The sequence below is a fragment of the Nilaparvata lugens genome, chromosome 1 (assembly GCF_014356525.2).
Source record: "Nilaparvata lugens isolate BPH chromosome 1, ASM1435652v1, whole genome shotgun sequence".
In the NCBI taxonomy this organism is placed as follows: domain Eukaryota; kingdom Metazoa; phylum Arthropoda; class Insecta; order Hemiptera; family Delphacidae; genus Nilaparvata; species Nilaparvata lugens.
In genome coordinates this window covers 24121282-24135747 of record NC_052504.1, presented here as the reverse complement: position 1 = coordinate 24135747, position 14466 = coordinate 24121282, and the positions used below count along the sequence as shown (strand labels likewise).

Below are 14466 nucleotides of genomic sequence, written 5' to 3'. Positions count from 1 at the left end.
TAAAGTATTTGCATTCAGCTAGCACAAAGCACAATTCCACCGTAGATCTAGTTTCAGCCTGTTAGATAACAGACTTGTCTTGTGGATAATGACTGGATTGCAGAGCCACATTTCCCTACCTTACAATTCATATACATTGAGGCTCCTGTATAATTTGCATTTCCAATGAATTCAGCATTTAGACTGAGATATGATACATGGGACCCAGGTTACTGGAAATGATTTAAAGTCATCATAATTATTCAATTATCAATTATTCTCTCAAATTTCATCTATGGTCTCATTATTTTACGCATCTCTCTACGATTGTTGCAGCCGTTATAGTGTTGAATGTAAAATCTTCAGTTCAACAACAATATATCAATTGACAGGGAAATTGGGAGGGAATGTTTGGAACACAATATTTGACTTTGCAGCAGCTTTGTTTGAACTAGTTAGAAGATGAACATAACAAAAGTCCTCATCCCTACCCCTTAAGCTTAAGGGATGAGGGTGGTTTGAAAGTTGCATTTTTCATTTCTGGCTGACACACATGTAACTAGGAAACAATGCATTTCAGCGACATGCTAACAGAACAAAAATGAAGCTAGATAAATTTTCTACAAGTTTTATACAGTAGAGTTTTGTGATATCTTCTTTACTTTTCACTTTACTTTTATATTAACTTTTAAAAGTGTAAAGTTTTTGAAAAGACAGGTTTTCTTACAACTTTTTGCACTTTCATTAGAGTCCAGTCAAATGGTCGTTTTTCAGGAAACAGCCCCGAAAGAATCTTTCTCGACGGTTCTATATGTATTTTGGGGCGCTGAATTCGAATCTGTTGGTCCGGTGGGGTTTATGGGGGCGGCGGGGGGCCGTGTGTCCGGGGATCTGCGTGTGTGTAGGCAGCTTTACTTCTTCTTTCTAATTTCCTTTTTCACTTGTGAAATCTGATTTCACAAACGGTTGTTAGGACCCCATGAGGAGGCGGCCCCTCCACCTAACTAGTTCATGGAGGGCTAATAACCCACATTGAATGAGCAAAAATTTATTCAGAGTCAAATAAGAAAGAGAAACGGACCGGAACTCAGGAAAAGCTTGGAAAAGAAACAAATTTCGATTTTTGGTACATAAAATGAAAAACGTTGAGTTGGAGAGGTTGAATATAGCGAATTATGAGACAGTTGTATGGTTTGCTCGAATCGGTAGAGAAGGCGGTGGCGTTGTGACCTTTCAAAAAGAGGTGTCAACATGGAGAAGGTATCAAACCCTTTCATTGATAATCTCATCGAAGAATTCAGTTTGAATTGGCTGTCTGTTCTTTCAAGTTGAATATGGTTGTTTGGTTGGTGGGAATATACCGTAGTCCATGCTCAAATAAAAGCATATTCCTTAATAAATTGGATGAACTACTCAGCTTCCTCTCAAGAAATTATACTCGTGTATTGATCGCTGGTGACTTGAATATAGATGTTTTAGAGGCTACGACAGCCTCAGTTGAACTGAAGAACATTTTGAAGAGCTACGGTCTCACTGCCATGGTGAACTTTCCAACTAGATTTTGCTCAACTCGACAATCAGCGCTTGATAATTTTCTTACAAATCTTCCACACAGAAATATAATTATAACTGGAATAGACACCTGTTTATCAGACCACGATGCTCAACTTCTAGAATATAAAAATGTAGAAGAGAAAAGGAAGAATGATAGTGTTATTAGAATTAAAACCCGAAGATTCTCCAAAAAACGATGTAGAAAGATTTAAGAGTCTTCTCTCTTTAGAAAATTGGTTCAATGTATTTAATGCAAAGGTTGAAGATAAATATAATGAATTTCATACTACTTTGTATATTACTTCAACAATCATTTCCTGTAGTGGACAAAATAAAAAGGATTGGAAGTGGAGTCAAGTGGATAACACCTGAACTGAGAGAGCTAAGAAAGGAAATAAGTAGTAAATGCTGTAGAGCCAGGATTGCAAATGATTTTGATTCACTTGATGACATCCGCAGAGAAAAACGTCAATACAGAGAAAAGTTAAGATCTGCAAAAGAAATGCATTTTAAATTGTTAATTGAAAATTCGAAAAATCCGACCAAATGTACATGGAATGTAGTGAATTCTTTAACTGGTAAAAATAATAAAACCGACCATGATTTAGAGATTGAGCATAATGGGAGACTCTACAAGAATCCAACAGATGTGTCAAAGCTGTTTAATGAATATTTCACAGATAATACTTTATTTCCTCAAGATACAAATACAGTCATCAATGTATTACAAGGAAGTAATGAATGCCGATTTCCCCAAACCAAGTTGATGATGAAGAAATGCTCAATATAATAGGATCATTTTTAAATCTCAGATCGTGTGGTTTTGATGAAGTTCCAATGTCCGTAATAAAAGAAGCTAAATTTTATCTGATGAAGCCCTTGGTCCATGTAGTAAACTCTTCATTTGTATCCGGAATCTACCCTGAACTTTTGAAAATAACTAAAGTAACGCCAATACACAAGAAAGGAGATAGGAACAAGCTCAGCAATTACAGACCGATCTCAGAGCCGTCAGTCTTTTCCAAAATATTTGAGAGAGCAATGAGTAATAGACTTATGGAACACCTGTCTAAATACAACTTGATTGACGAGGAACAGCATGGTTTTCAGCGCGGTAAATCAGTAATGACAGCAGCGGTCAGTAGTATTGAATGGATTGTTGAGAAGGTTGATGCAGGTCGGCGCACAGCATCAATTCTGATGGACCTCACCAAAGCTTTTGAGTCGGTGTCTCATAATATACTTCTTCAGAAGCTGCATTCATGTGGGGTGACTGGTAGATATCTGCAGTGGATGCGTTCATATATTTCAAATAGAAGGCAGTTCGTGACAGTTAGAAGAAGAACTTATGATACCTTCAAATCAAGATTTCAACTTGAAATCTTCAAATCTGAACTTAGAAGGGTGACTCGAGGCGTTCCCCAGGGATCTATTTTAGGCCCTATCCTCTTCATTATCTACTTGAAAGACCTCCCTTCAGTTTTGAACCTACAAATACCTCGAAATTCACATGTGCAGCTGTGTATGTATGCTGATGACACTACGCTTAATGTAGCTGGTGACAACGAGGAAGAACTTGAAGAACGCACTAATTTAGGTCTGCTTCAGCTTGACAAATTCTTCAAGGATCATTGCTTGAGACTGAATCCAACTAAATGTGAGGCTATAAAGTTTTCAGCTGGAATTCGTGAGGATGAGGAGACTGAATTCACTGTTGATGGTCACGTACTTCAGGAAACCTCAAACTCAAAGTTCCTGGGTTTGACAATAGACCAACGATTGTCTTGGAAGTCACATGTGGATGGCATATTGAAGAAGCTGAACTCTGGCCTCTATTCACTCAGGGTATTGTCGAATTATTCAAGTCAGGCTACACTGAGAACCATCTACTTTGCAAACATTCATTCTCACCTAGCGTTGGAGTAGGACTCTATGGAGGAACATCTCTTGAAAACTTGAAAAAATTATTCACAGTTCAGAAAAAAGCAGTCAGAATCATATTGAAGTTAGGTTTCAGAGAGTCTGTGAGAGAAAAATTCAAAAGCCTCAACATATTGACAATTTATGGACTGTACATAATGGAATGTATTCTGACATTGAAATTTAAAAATGAAGAATATGTTACCCACCGGTATCATACACGCTCAAGGAGAACATATGCACTTCATCAGCACAGGAGACACTTCTTTGAAAAACGGCCATCATACATGGGAGCAAAGTTCTTCAACAAGCTGCCGATTGATGTCAGAGAGAAGGAGGGTGCAGACTTCAAGAGAGAACTGAAGAGATATTTAATTTCTATGAGCCTGTACTCAATTCAGGAGTATCTAAATTGAATTGTTGTTAATGTTGAAATTCTTTGACCTCTTTTACTGTGACGTTATTTATATTGTATTGATGCAATGATGAATAAAGAATTATTTGATTTGATTTGATTTGATTTGAATTAGCTCCGTACACGGCCGCCAATTGCTGCTCTCTGGCTCCCCACTTGTGGCTGAGACTGGCTACCAGTTGTAATGTACCTTATGTAATGCGAGCCTTATAAAGTATTTGCATTCAGCTAGCACAAAGCACAATTCCACCGTAGATCTAGTTTCAGCCTGTTAGATAACAGACTTGTCTTGTGGATAATGACTGGATTGCAGAGCCACATTCCCTACCTTACAATTCATATACATTGAGGCTCCTGTATAATTTGCATTTCCAATGAATTCAGCATTTAGACTGAGATATGATACATGGGACCCAGGTACTGGAAATGATTTAAAGTCATCATAATTATTCAATTATCAATTATTCTCTCAAATTTCATCTATGGTCTCATTATTTTACGCATCTCTCTACGATTGTTGCAGCCGTTATAGTGTTGAATGTAAAATCTTCAGTTCAACAACAATATATCAATTGACAGGGAATTGGGAGGGAATGTTTGGAACACAATATTTGACTTTGCAGCAGCTTTGTTTGAACTAGTTAGAAGATGAACATAACAAAAGTCCTCATCCCTACCCCTTAAGCTTAAGGGATGAGGGTGGTTTGAAAGTTGCATTTTTCATTTCTGGCTGACACACATGTAACTAGGAAACAATGCATTTCAGCGACATGCTAACAGAACAAAAATGAAGCTAGATAAATTTTCTACAAGTTTTATACAGTAGAGTTTTGTGATATCTTCTTTACTTTTCACTTTACTTTTATATTAACTTTTAAAAGTGTAAAGTTTTTGAAAAGACAGGTTTTCTTACAACTTTTTGCACTTTCATTAGAGTCCAGTCAAATGGTCATTTTTCAGGAAACAGCCCCGAAAGAATCTTTCTCGACGGTTTTATATGTATTTTGGGGCGCTGAATTCGAATCTGGTGGTCCGGTGGGGTTTATGGGGGCGGCGGGGGGCCGTGTGTCCGGGGATCTGCGTGTGTGTAGGCAGCTTTACTTCTTCTTTCTAATTTCCTTTTTCACTTGTGAAATCTGATTTCACAAACGGTTGTTAGGACCCCATGAGGAGGCGGCCCCTCCACCTAACTAGTTCATGGAGGGCTAATAACCCACATTGAATGAGCAAAAATTTATTCAGAGTCAAATAAGAAAGAGAAACGGACCGGAACTCAGGAAAAGCTTGGAAAAGAAACAAATTTCGATTTTTGGTACATGGAATGTTACTTCTATTGCAGGGAAAGAGTGTGAAGTGGTCGATGAGTTGGAGAAATACAAATTGAAGATACTGGGTCTGAGTGAAACAAAAAAGAAAGTACGTGGTGAGATGGCTGTAGATAAGGGATACAGTCTCTTATATTCTGGGGTGGAAATGAACAGTAGAGCAAAAGAAGGAGTGGGCATTATATTCAGTGGAGAGTATTTCAAACGAATTGTAAGCTGGAATGCAGTCAACTCAAGGATCATTTCTGCAAACTTGGATCTCGAAGAAAAGGTGTCACTTATACAAATATATGCTCCTACAGATGATTCTGCTGAGTTGGAAAGAGAGACTTTCTACCTAGCACTACAGGAAACAGTAGATAAGGCACGACAATATGCAGAGCACTTAATCATAATGGGAGACTGGAATGCAAGAGTAGGTAATGACATCACAATCGGTCATGGATGTTTGGGGAAGCATGGAGCTGAGTCGGTTTTGAACGGCAGTGGCAAGAGAATGCTGCAATTTTGTATAGACAATGATCTTCTGGTTGGCAATTCCTTCTACAAAAATTGAAAGTGGTATATTATGATAGCTGTGAACTTGTTACATCGATTTCCATCGGATTTTTCTTGATTACACATACCCTGGGGGCGGCAAGGGACCTGGTTACCTACAACCCTTCCCCCCCGCTGACGGCGTGATTATCGAGCCCAAAAATTGAAAGTGGTATAATATGATAGCTGTAGACTTCTTACATCGATTTCCATCGGATTTTTCTTGATTACACATACCCTGGGGGCGGCAAGGAACCTGGTTACCTACAACCCTCCACCCCCGCTGACGGCGTGATTATCGAGCCCAAAAATTGAAAGTGGTATCATATGATAGCTGAAGACTTGTTCCATCGATTTTTATCAAATTTTTCTGGAATACACTTTTCCTGGGGGTGACAAGGGGCCTGGTTTAATACATTAACCCCCCTCCCCCGGCCTATAACGTTTTTCCTCCGCCCGCAGCGTAATTATTGATCCCAAAATTTAAAAATGGTATAGAATGAAAGCCCAAAATTCGCTCTATCGAATGACACATTCATCTTCAAGATCGGTGATGGTCGCGGGCTAACCGTGAAGCTGGCCCGCCGAGTTTTAAAACTTTCGAAGTCTCTCACGGTCGTATTTTTTGAGCCCAAAATTTGAAAATGGTATAGAATGAAAGCCCAAAATTCACTCTATCAAATGACAACTTCATCTTCAAGATCGGTGATGGTCGCGGGCTAACCGTGAAGGCCCGCCAATGTATAAACCCTTATAAAAACCCATTTCCGGTTGAGCCCAAAAATTGAAACCCAAAAAAATTCTGGAAGCCCAAAAAAGCCCTAAATATTGGCATATGTTTCAAATTTGGGCTCGATATGGTGGGGCCAGCTTCACGGCGGAAATAAAATTTGGTGGACAGGATGTGGCTAAATGGATATGGCATCTTTGTAATGATATCTGGCACTATGCAAAAATTCCCTCAGAATGGGAGAAGAACGTTATTATCCCCATACACAAGAAAGGAAGCACAGTAGAATGTGAAAATTACAGAGCCATCTGCCTGTCATCAGTATTGCTGAAAATCTACTCTAGAATACTAGAAAGAAGACTGAGAGTAGAGGTGGAGGAAGGGCTGGAAGAGGAACAGGCAGCCTTTAGAAGGGATCATCAGACTAGTGATCATATGTTTACAATAAGACAAGTCATGGATAAGAGATTGAGCCGAGCTGGTCAAACATATATTGCCTTCTTAGATTTGAAAGTAGCTTTCGACACCGTATCTAGACAGTGCCTTTGGGATGCCCTCAGTGAAGCAGGTGTGTCACCTGAACTTACCAAAAGAATTAAAAGCCTGTACAGTAATGTCAGAGGGGTTGTGAGAATAGGAGGTGCTGCATCTAGAGAATTCAAAATAGATAAAGGTGTCAAACAAGGAGACAGACTAAGCCCACTTCTTTTCATAGTACTGATGGATCAAATAATAAAAATGTGCAAGAGAGGAACGACTCGAAGCAAGATTGGAAACCGCAACCTCCGCCGAGTATACGTTCAAGCACTGATATATGCAGATGATATCTTGCTAATAGCTAATAATCAAAGAGATCTACAAAATGCTGTGACAGAATGGTGTAGTGCGATAAGAGATAAGGGAATGGTTGTCAACATTGAGAAGAGTAAAGTGATGATAGTATCAAAGAATCAAGAGAATGTGGAGTTGGACATAACATGGGATGGTGAAATATTGGAAAGGGTGAACAACTATGAATATCTTGGAACATTAATCTCTGCAGATGGAAAAGTTGATGAAGAGATAAACAACAGAGTAAGGAAAGCCAACCAAGTGTATTACCAGCTTAGCAGAACCATCCTGGGTAAACGAGAAATAAGCCAGGGAACTAAAATAAGGATATACTAGTCGATATTTAAGCCAGTTCTACTCTATGGAACAGAATGCCTCACAATGATAGAAAAGCACAAGAGTAGAATTACCTCCTCAGAAATGAGATACCTAAGGAGGGTGGTTGGAAAAACCAAAAGAGACAGAGTGAGAAATAGTGTGATCAGAGAAACATTAAAACAGGAGGAACTGATTACCACTGTTCATCGAAAAACCCTTGGATGGTATGGCCATGTAGCTCGGATGAGTGATGAACGAAAGGCAAGGCTGGTTATGGAGGCAAGACCGGAAGGAAAACGAGGCAGGGGACGACCACGACTGCAATGGAATCAGTATGTAGAGAGTATAGCTGCAGGAAAAGGAAAGACAATGAATGAAGTAAAGAGAATGGCACAGGATCGTATAAAGTTTAGAGAATGGTTGAAGGAACCCGACGCTTAACGGCAAAAGGGTATGAAAAAGAAGAAGAATTCGAATCTGAAATTTGCTGACACGCCAGAGGGCGGCTTCACCCCCAAAAGCCCCAATCAGATTTTTTTACTTACTAATAAATGCCTAATAAAAAACTTTAAACTTTTATAATTTATAATTTTGATAGGATGATCAGATCTCCTCGTACTACAGCTCATTCTTCTCGGCTCGTCAAGGCGGTTCAAAATATGTAAGGCGGTTTATATATCATAACTGACATTTTATGAATAAATAAAGAATAATTCCTCTATTTAGTTTATAGTTTATAAATTTTAGTTATGATACATGATTTTGAACCGCCTTGACGAGCCGAGAAGAATGAGCTGTAGTACGAGGAGATCTGATCATTCTGTCAAAATTGTAAAAGTTTAAAGTTTTGATCCTTGACGTATCCTTATGACGTACCCCACCATAGGAAATACTGAAATTAAATGTTTCTAACAGGTGATTCTCATAGAAAATAACCCTCGTGAGATGATTTCAGCAGAAATATGTATTTTTTTGTTAGGAAGGCCTTGAAAAGGTATTATAATGAAAAATTTGTATTTTGGCTGTAGGACATGATTTCATATTTTTGGGTGTATTCCCCCTCCCACCACTACTAAATTCGAAAATTTCTAAGGAATCCTGTTCATAATAAATTGTTCTTACACGTGATGTGTGGTTTTTTATCTATACTAGAAAAATGATAGTGCTGGTATTGAATTGTTAAATCTACTAAGATCATTTGATATCTACTGTGTTCATAAATGTCCTACCAGATTCAATTCTTGTCTTGACATTGTAGCATCAAATATTTCAGCCAACAGTGTGGAGCTAAAGTTTCTAGAACAGGACATGATCTCTGATCATGCAGGTATCTGGTCTACTTTCTATTTGGATCCTACATCAGAGGTTGAAAATGATGACGCATGTAGTAGAACATACATTAAGAAGCGTTTTATTACTCTAGATAATCTAAACTATTTCAGACAGTTATTGACTACCGCAGACTGGTCTGATATTTATACCAAAGATGTAAATAGTGCTGTTAGGAACTTCTTATATATTTTTACAAAGTATTTCAATGTAACTGTCCATACATAAATGTTAGAAATATAAATGGTAAGAAGAAAGCATCTGTGATAAACTGGTTTACTCCTGAACTTGATAGTATGCGTAAACTACTTCTTGTGATATATAACAAATGGAAGAGCTCTAATAACCTTGAGTATAAAATTATGTTCAAGAATTTAAAGATAAAATACAAGAAAGAGATTTCTAGCGCAAAACTTGTAGCTAATAGTAAATTTATAGCTGAGGCTAAAAATCAATGCAAGGCAGCCTGGCAAATTGTCAAAAATGAAGGTAATCTGGTAAATTCAACAAAACAGGTCATTCCAATCTCTCTGAGCAGTTTAATAATTTTTTGTTAATGTGTCATGTGCTACTGGTAATATTCAAACAAATAGTAATAGTACAAATGATGTAGACTTCTCTGATCTTTTAAATAATAGTATCAATAGTAATCTGAATAACCAAAATTTTAAATTTAAGAAGGTTGATGAAACAATCATTAGTCTTATTATAAATAGAATGAGTCACTCAAAATCTGAGGATGTGTATTGTATGTCAAATTATTTGTTGAAAAATGTAGTTGATGTTTTATATCTGAACTGACTTATATTGTAAATTATATACTGAGTGAAGGAGTTTTTCCTGATTTTCTAAAAGTTACCAAAGTTACACCTGTTTATAAGAAGGGGGATCCTAATGAACCCCAGAACTATAGACCAATTGCAATTGTACCTATACTAAGTAAAATCATTGAGACATGTATTGTAATTCAACTTAATGAATATTTTGTTAACAACCAGCTGTTCTATCCTTCTCAGTATGGCTTTAGACCGAATCATAGTACTATTGATGCAATTGAAAAACTTGTTGAATATGTTTTGAATGGTTTTGAACTCAAGCAACCAGTTGGGTCTTTACTATTGGACTTAAGCAAGGCATTCGACTGTGTCTCTCACTCTATACTCTGCAAAAAACTTGAAAAGTATGGTATTAAAGATAAGGAGCTCATGCTGATCAAGAGTTATTTGAAAAATAGAAAACAAATGGTTAGCTTGAATAGTGCAAACTCAAATTTCCTTGATGTAACCATGGGGGTTCCTCAAGGATCAGTCCTTGGCCCTTTTCTGTTTCTGGTCTTTGTAAATGATTTTAGTAAAAATGTTTCTGTCTTTTCAATATTATATGCAGATGATACCACTCTGGTACATAAGGACGTTGATATAAAAACTGTTCAGGATACGCTTGGAAGGGCTATGGATGAGTCTAAGGTATGGTTCAATGCCAACTTACTTAAGGTAAATGAGAGCAAAACAGAACAAATAATATTTTCTCTCAACAATGTAAGTACTGGTAACCTGAATCTGAATGATGATGTTTTCAAGCCTGTAAAGTTACTAGGAATGTACTTAGATAGTAAACTCAGCTGGGAGTATCACCTAGTGAATTTATGTAAAAAGCTTTCTAGAGTAACATTTCTCTTACGAAGACTGAAATATTGTGTAAACCTTGATGTAATTAAAATTATTTACTTTGGTCTCTTCCATTCACACTTGATTTATGGAGTAAAACTGTGGGGAAACTCATCTTCTTCAAAAAAAAGCATTTATATGGCAAAAGAAAGCACTTAGAGTTATATTTGGTATGAAATACAATGAATCTTGTAGAGGAATTTTTGTAGAACACAAAATTATGACCTTGCCTTGTCTGTATATATTATAATTAATCTCAGTAAAGAAAAATCTGTCTAATTTTGATAAAAATATTTCTATACATTCACATTATACTAGACATAGGGACGATATAACTAGACCTACAGTTAGATTGACTAAAACTCTAAAAAGTCATAAGTACCTACAAATTCACATGTTAATTTACTACCAGATAATGTTAAGAAGTTACCATTGAAAACGTTTTGTATTTCTGTTGATAAATGGCTCAAGTCTGAAGCTTTCTATTCTGTTAATGAGTACCTGGAATATTTCAATGTATATGTGTAATTTTGTTCGTTTCTATAGTCCAACTCGTGTTATTTTACTACAATATTTCAATGTGTATTTGTAAATTTGTTCGTTTTATAGTCCAACTTGTGATATTTTACTTATTATTAATTTATTAGTGTTTTTTTATAAGTTTCATATTTGCAAAGTTTCCATAATTCTCTTTTCTTTATTTCTTTTTTCTTTTCTTCTTGAATTTTTCAGTATTAGTTACATACTTAGTTCTTCTTCTTTATCTGTTATACTATAAGTTTCATATTTGCAAGGTTTTCTATTATTTTTTGTTGTATTTTGTTTTTTCTAAAACTCAATAGTATATTAGTTAAGTTATTCTATTTCCATTTTAATGTATTGTATTTTCAAATTGTATTATGCTCAATGTGTGTTATGAGGGCAATAATGGGATTCAGTTCCTGGTGCCCTCAAATATGTAAATTTTCAAATTCAATTTCAATTTCAATTTATCAAAAACACACAAAACAAAATTACAAAGAATTACGAAACAAATAAAACACAATAAAATGTTACAAATATATAAAACCATGGGCTTTGTGTTTGGGTGTGTTGGAGAAGAGAAAAAAGAGAGGAAGATACCTAGCCAACTATGGTTTCCCATGTAATAGGCAGGCAAAGAAGAGAAGAGTAGTAATGAGGAAAAAAGGGAAGGGAAAAATGGGGGGAAGGAAGAAAACAGAGGAATAGGTACTCAAAATAAAGGTAAGCGAGTCCACTGAAAAATGAAAAAAACTAATGAAAAAACAATGCTGGAGCAGAAATCTCGAGTCATATATCTAAATGGAAGAAGAAATTAGTGTATGTCCAGTTTTTTATATCCAGTTTAATTTTTCCGCTGATCTTATTGTCCATGAGAAAGTGATTTGGAATGAGGTTTATTATTTTAGTACCTATGTAAATTAACTGCCTTCTTATACATCAATATATAGTTGGGCCGAACTTAACATCAGTATCGAAAGAATAGACGTTAAGCAAAATATACAAGAAAACAACGCGGAAATGTTTGGAAAAATTCACACTCTGGAGCAGAGTGTGAATAAACTAGCAAGTGAAGTTGCAAAAACCCACAACAAGCCGATCTCATTTGCTGAGGCCGTGCAACGCCAAAGAAGAGGACCGCACCTTCTACATTATCGAGTGCCGCCTCCACTGCTGCAGCCAGGGAGTCTCCGCCCCGGACAAGAAGCTGTCGCCCAAGGAGAATGTGATCATCCTGAAGCCAGCAAAAATAGATGGAACGGTAAAGGAACAAAGCGGAAAAAATTCGAGAAACAATAAAGAAGAACATCACCCGTGAACAAAATTTGAACATTAAAAAAGCCGTTGATGTCCGTGGTGGGGGTGTGCTGTTGGTGCTTCACCCAAGGGCCAATAAAGAAAATGTTTTGGGTGATAAGGTCCTGCAACATCCAAACATAAAGGTAAGCGCGCCACAATCCAAATTGCCAAGAATAATTCTGTATCACGTCGCTGCAGATATAACTGCTGCTGAATTGGTAAACGATGTGTTTGAGAGAAATCTCGAGTCATCGTCATTGAGTAGGGAAAATTTCTTGAAAAACTTCATGCCGATTTTTAAAATAGAACCGAAAAACAAAAACACCGTGCACTGGGTAGTGGAGTGCACTGGTGAATTAAGAAAAGAATTTATTAACAAATCGCGGATTGGTATTGATTGGAGGGTGTGCCGAGTTGGAAACTATGTTGCTTCAAGTGCCAAAAAATTGGACATATCAGTAAGCATTGCACTCAAGCACAAAACACCTGTGCTCACTGTTCCACTACAGGACATGATGTTAAAGAGTGCCCTAATAGAGACAAAAAGCCCTCATGTTTAAATTGCCGCAATGATAAAAAAGCGTTCTCTAGGTGACAGAGAGTGCCCTTCCAATCAAAAAGCGCTACAACAAATAATTGATAGAACTGATTATGGAATCTGAAAGAAAAATATTTAATATACTGAGGATAAAGAAAAATAATAGTGATAGTAAAATCAAGCAATTAACCCAACACAAAATGATTACTTTAAATTCTATCCTAGGTCTTAACAAAATTGATAGTTTCTAAGTAACAACTAATACTGATAAAAGTAAGATAAGTCTGGTTTATAATTTTGGTGAGAGGATTGATGTTATGATATCTTTTACAAAATAGGGACTATTATTAAAACATCCAAAGGTCTCTCTCTGCTTAGAAATAAAAAATATTTCTCTCTTGAAGAATGGAATCACCGAATGTGTTGGATTAATTGTATAAGTTTTGTTTTCTGATAAAAACATTCCTATTTTCATATTAAATGATGGTGAAAATGGGGTACTTATTGATCTTTTGAATAGAATAAATTTTTGGAGTAAATTCAATCACCCTTTGATTATAGGAATTGACTCTTTTAACAATCTGGGTGAAACTTATTTTGATATTCCTGCCACTGAACACTTGAGTACTCTCAGAGGAGCTAGAGATTTGAAGTTTATTTTTTATTATCGAGGTTATTGTGAAATTAATTTTCTTAATATACCTAAGCTATCTGATAGTCCGGGAGTTGAGTACCCGGTGGGATTCTTTGAAGGTAATAATAAACGTGAATCATTCATAAACTCTATGATTGAATTACGGACACTACTTCAAAACACTGATAACGAAAATGCTAAAATATATAAAAATATTCTTTTAGGGTCACGCATAGAAACATGTCAATATCAGGTGATGAACTAATAAGCGTCCTGAATAACAATATGAACATCTATGATAATAATTTGAAAAGATTCCTATTCAAAACAAACTCTAAATACCGAATGGGATATTGCTTGGAGCAGGGTGGAAGTTACGTAGAATTTCAAGAGGATACTTTAAAATTCTCTACTAAAGAACGATATGTTTTAGTCACACGTAATACTACACTTATGCTGAATAGCGAATTAATAAAAACTATAAATAGAATAACTCTTCATGAGTGTAAACTTCCTAAAATAAAATGGTATGACGGTGTCCCCGGCTGTGGTAAATCTTACTTTATAGTCTCGCATCATGATACTTGTGTTTGCCTTAATCGGCATGAGATAACAGTAAAAGTTGCCACATAAACGCCCTATACCATGAGATATCTACTTACGCTATTGTTTCTCTATGGTTAAACGAGCCCGCACCGTCTCCGTCAAAAAGTAAACTGAACTAGTCGGTGACGGCGCGGGCACGGCTCGGGCAACAAACACGGTGACGGTGCTGACGCGGTGCGGTAGTATGTGTCCCTACACGTTTGAAAGCATTTGTTTTCTCACTCGCCGTAGTACGTCCGTCACTTGGCCGTGCCGCGGCGCG

The 14466-nt window shown here is 36.6% G+C and overlaps 1 protein-coding gene across 1 annotated transcript; it reads left to right on the top strand.

The window, feature by feature from the left end:
- The first annotated feature begins 3057 nt into the window (after window positions 1-3057).
- On the top strand, window positions 3058-5749 carry LOC120354038 (craniofacial development protein 2-like). Its single transcript, XM_039440276.1, has 3 exons — window positions 3058-3378; window positions 4829-4955; window positions 5208-5749. Exons 1-3 carry the CDS (start codon window positions 3058-3060, stop codon window positions 5747-5749), a joined length of 990 nt encoding a protein of 329 aa, XP_039296210.1.
- The last annotated feature ends 8717 nt before the right edge of the window (window positions 5750-14466 follow it).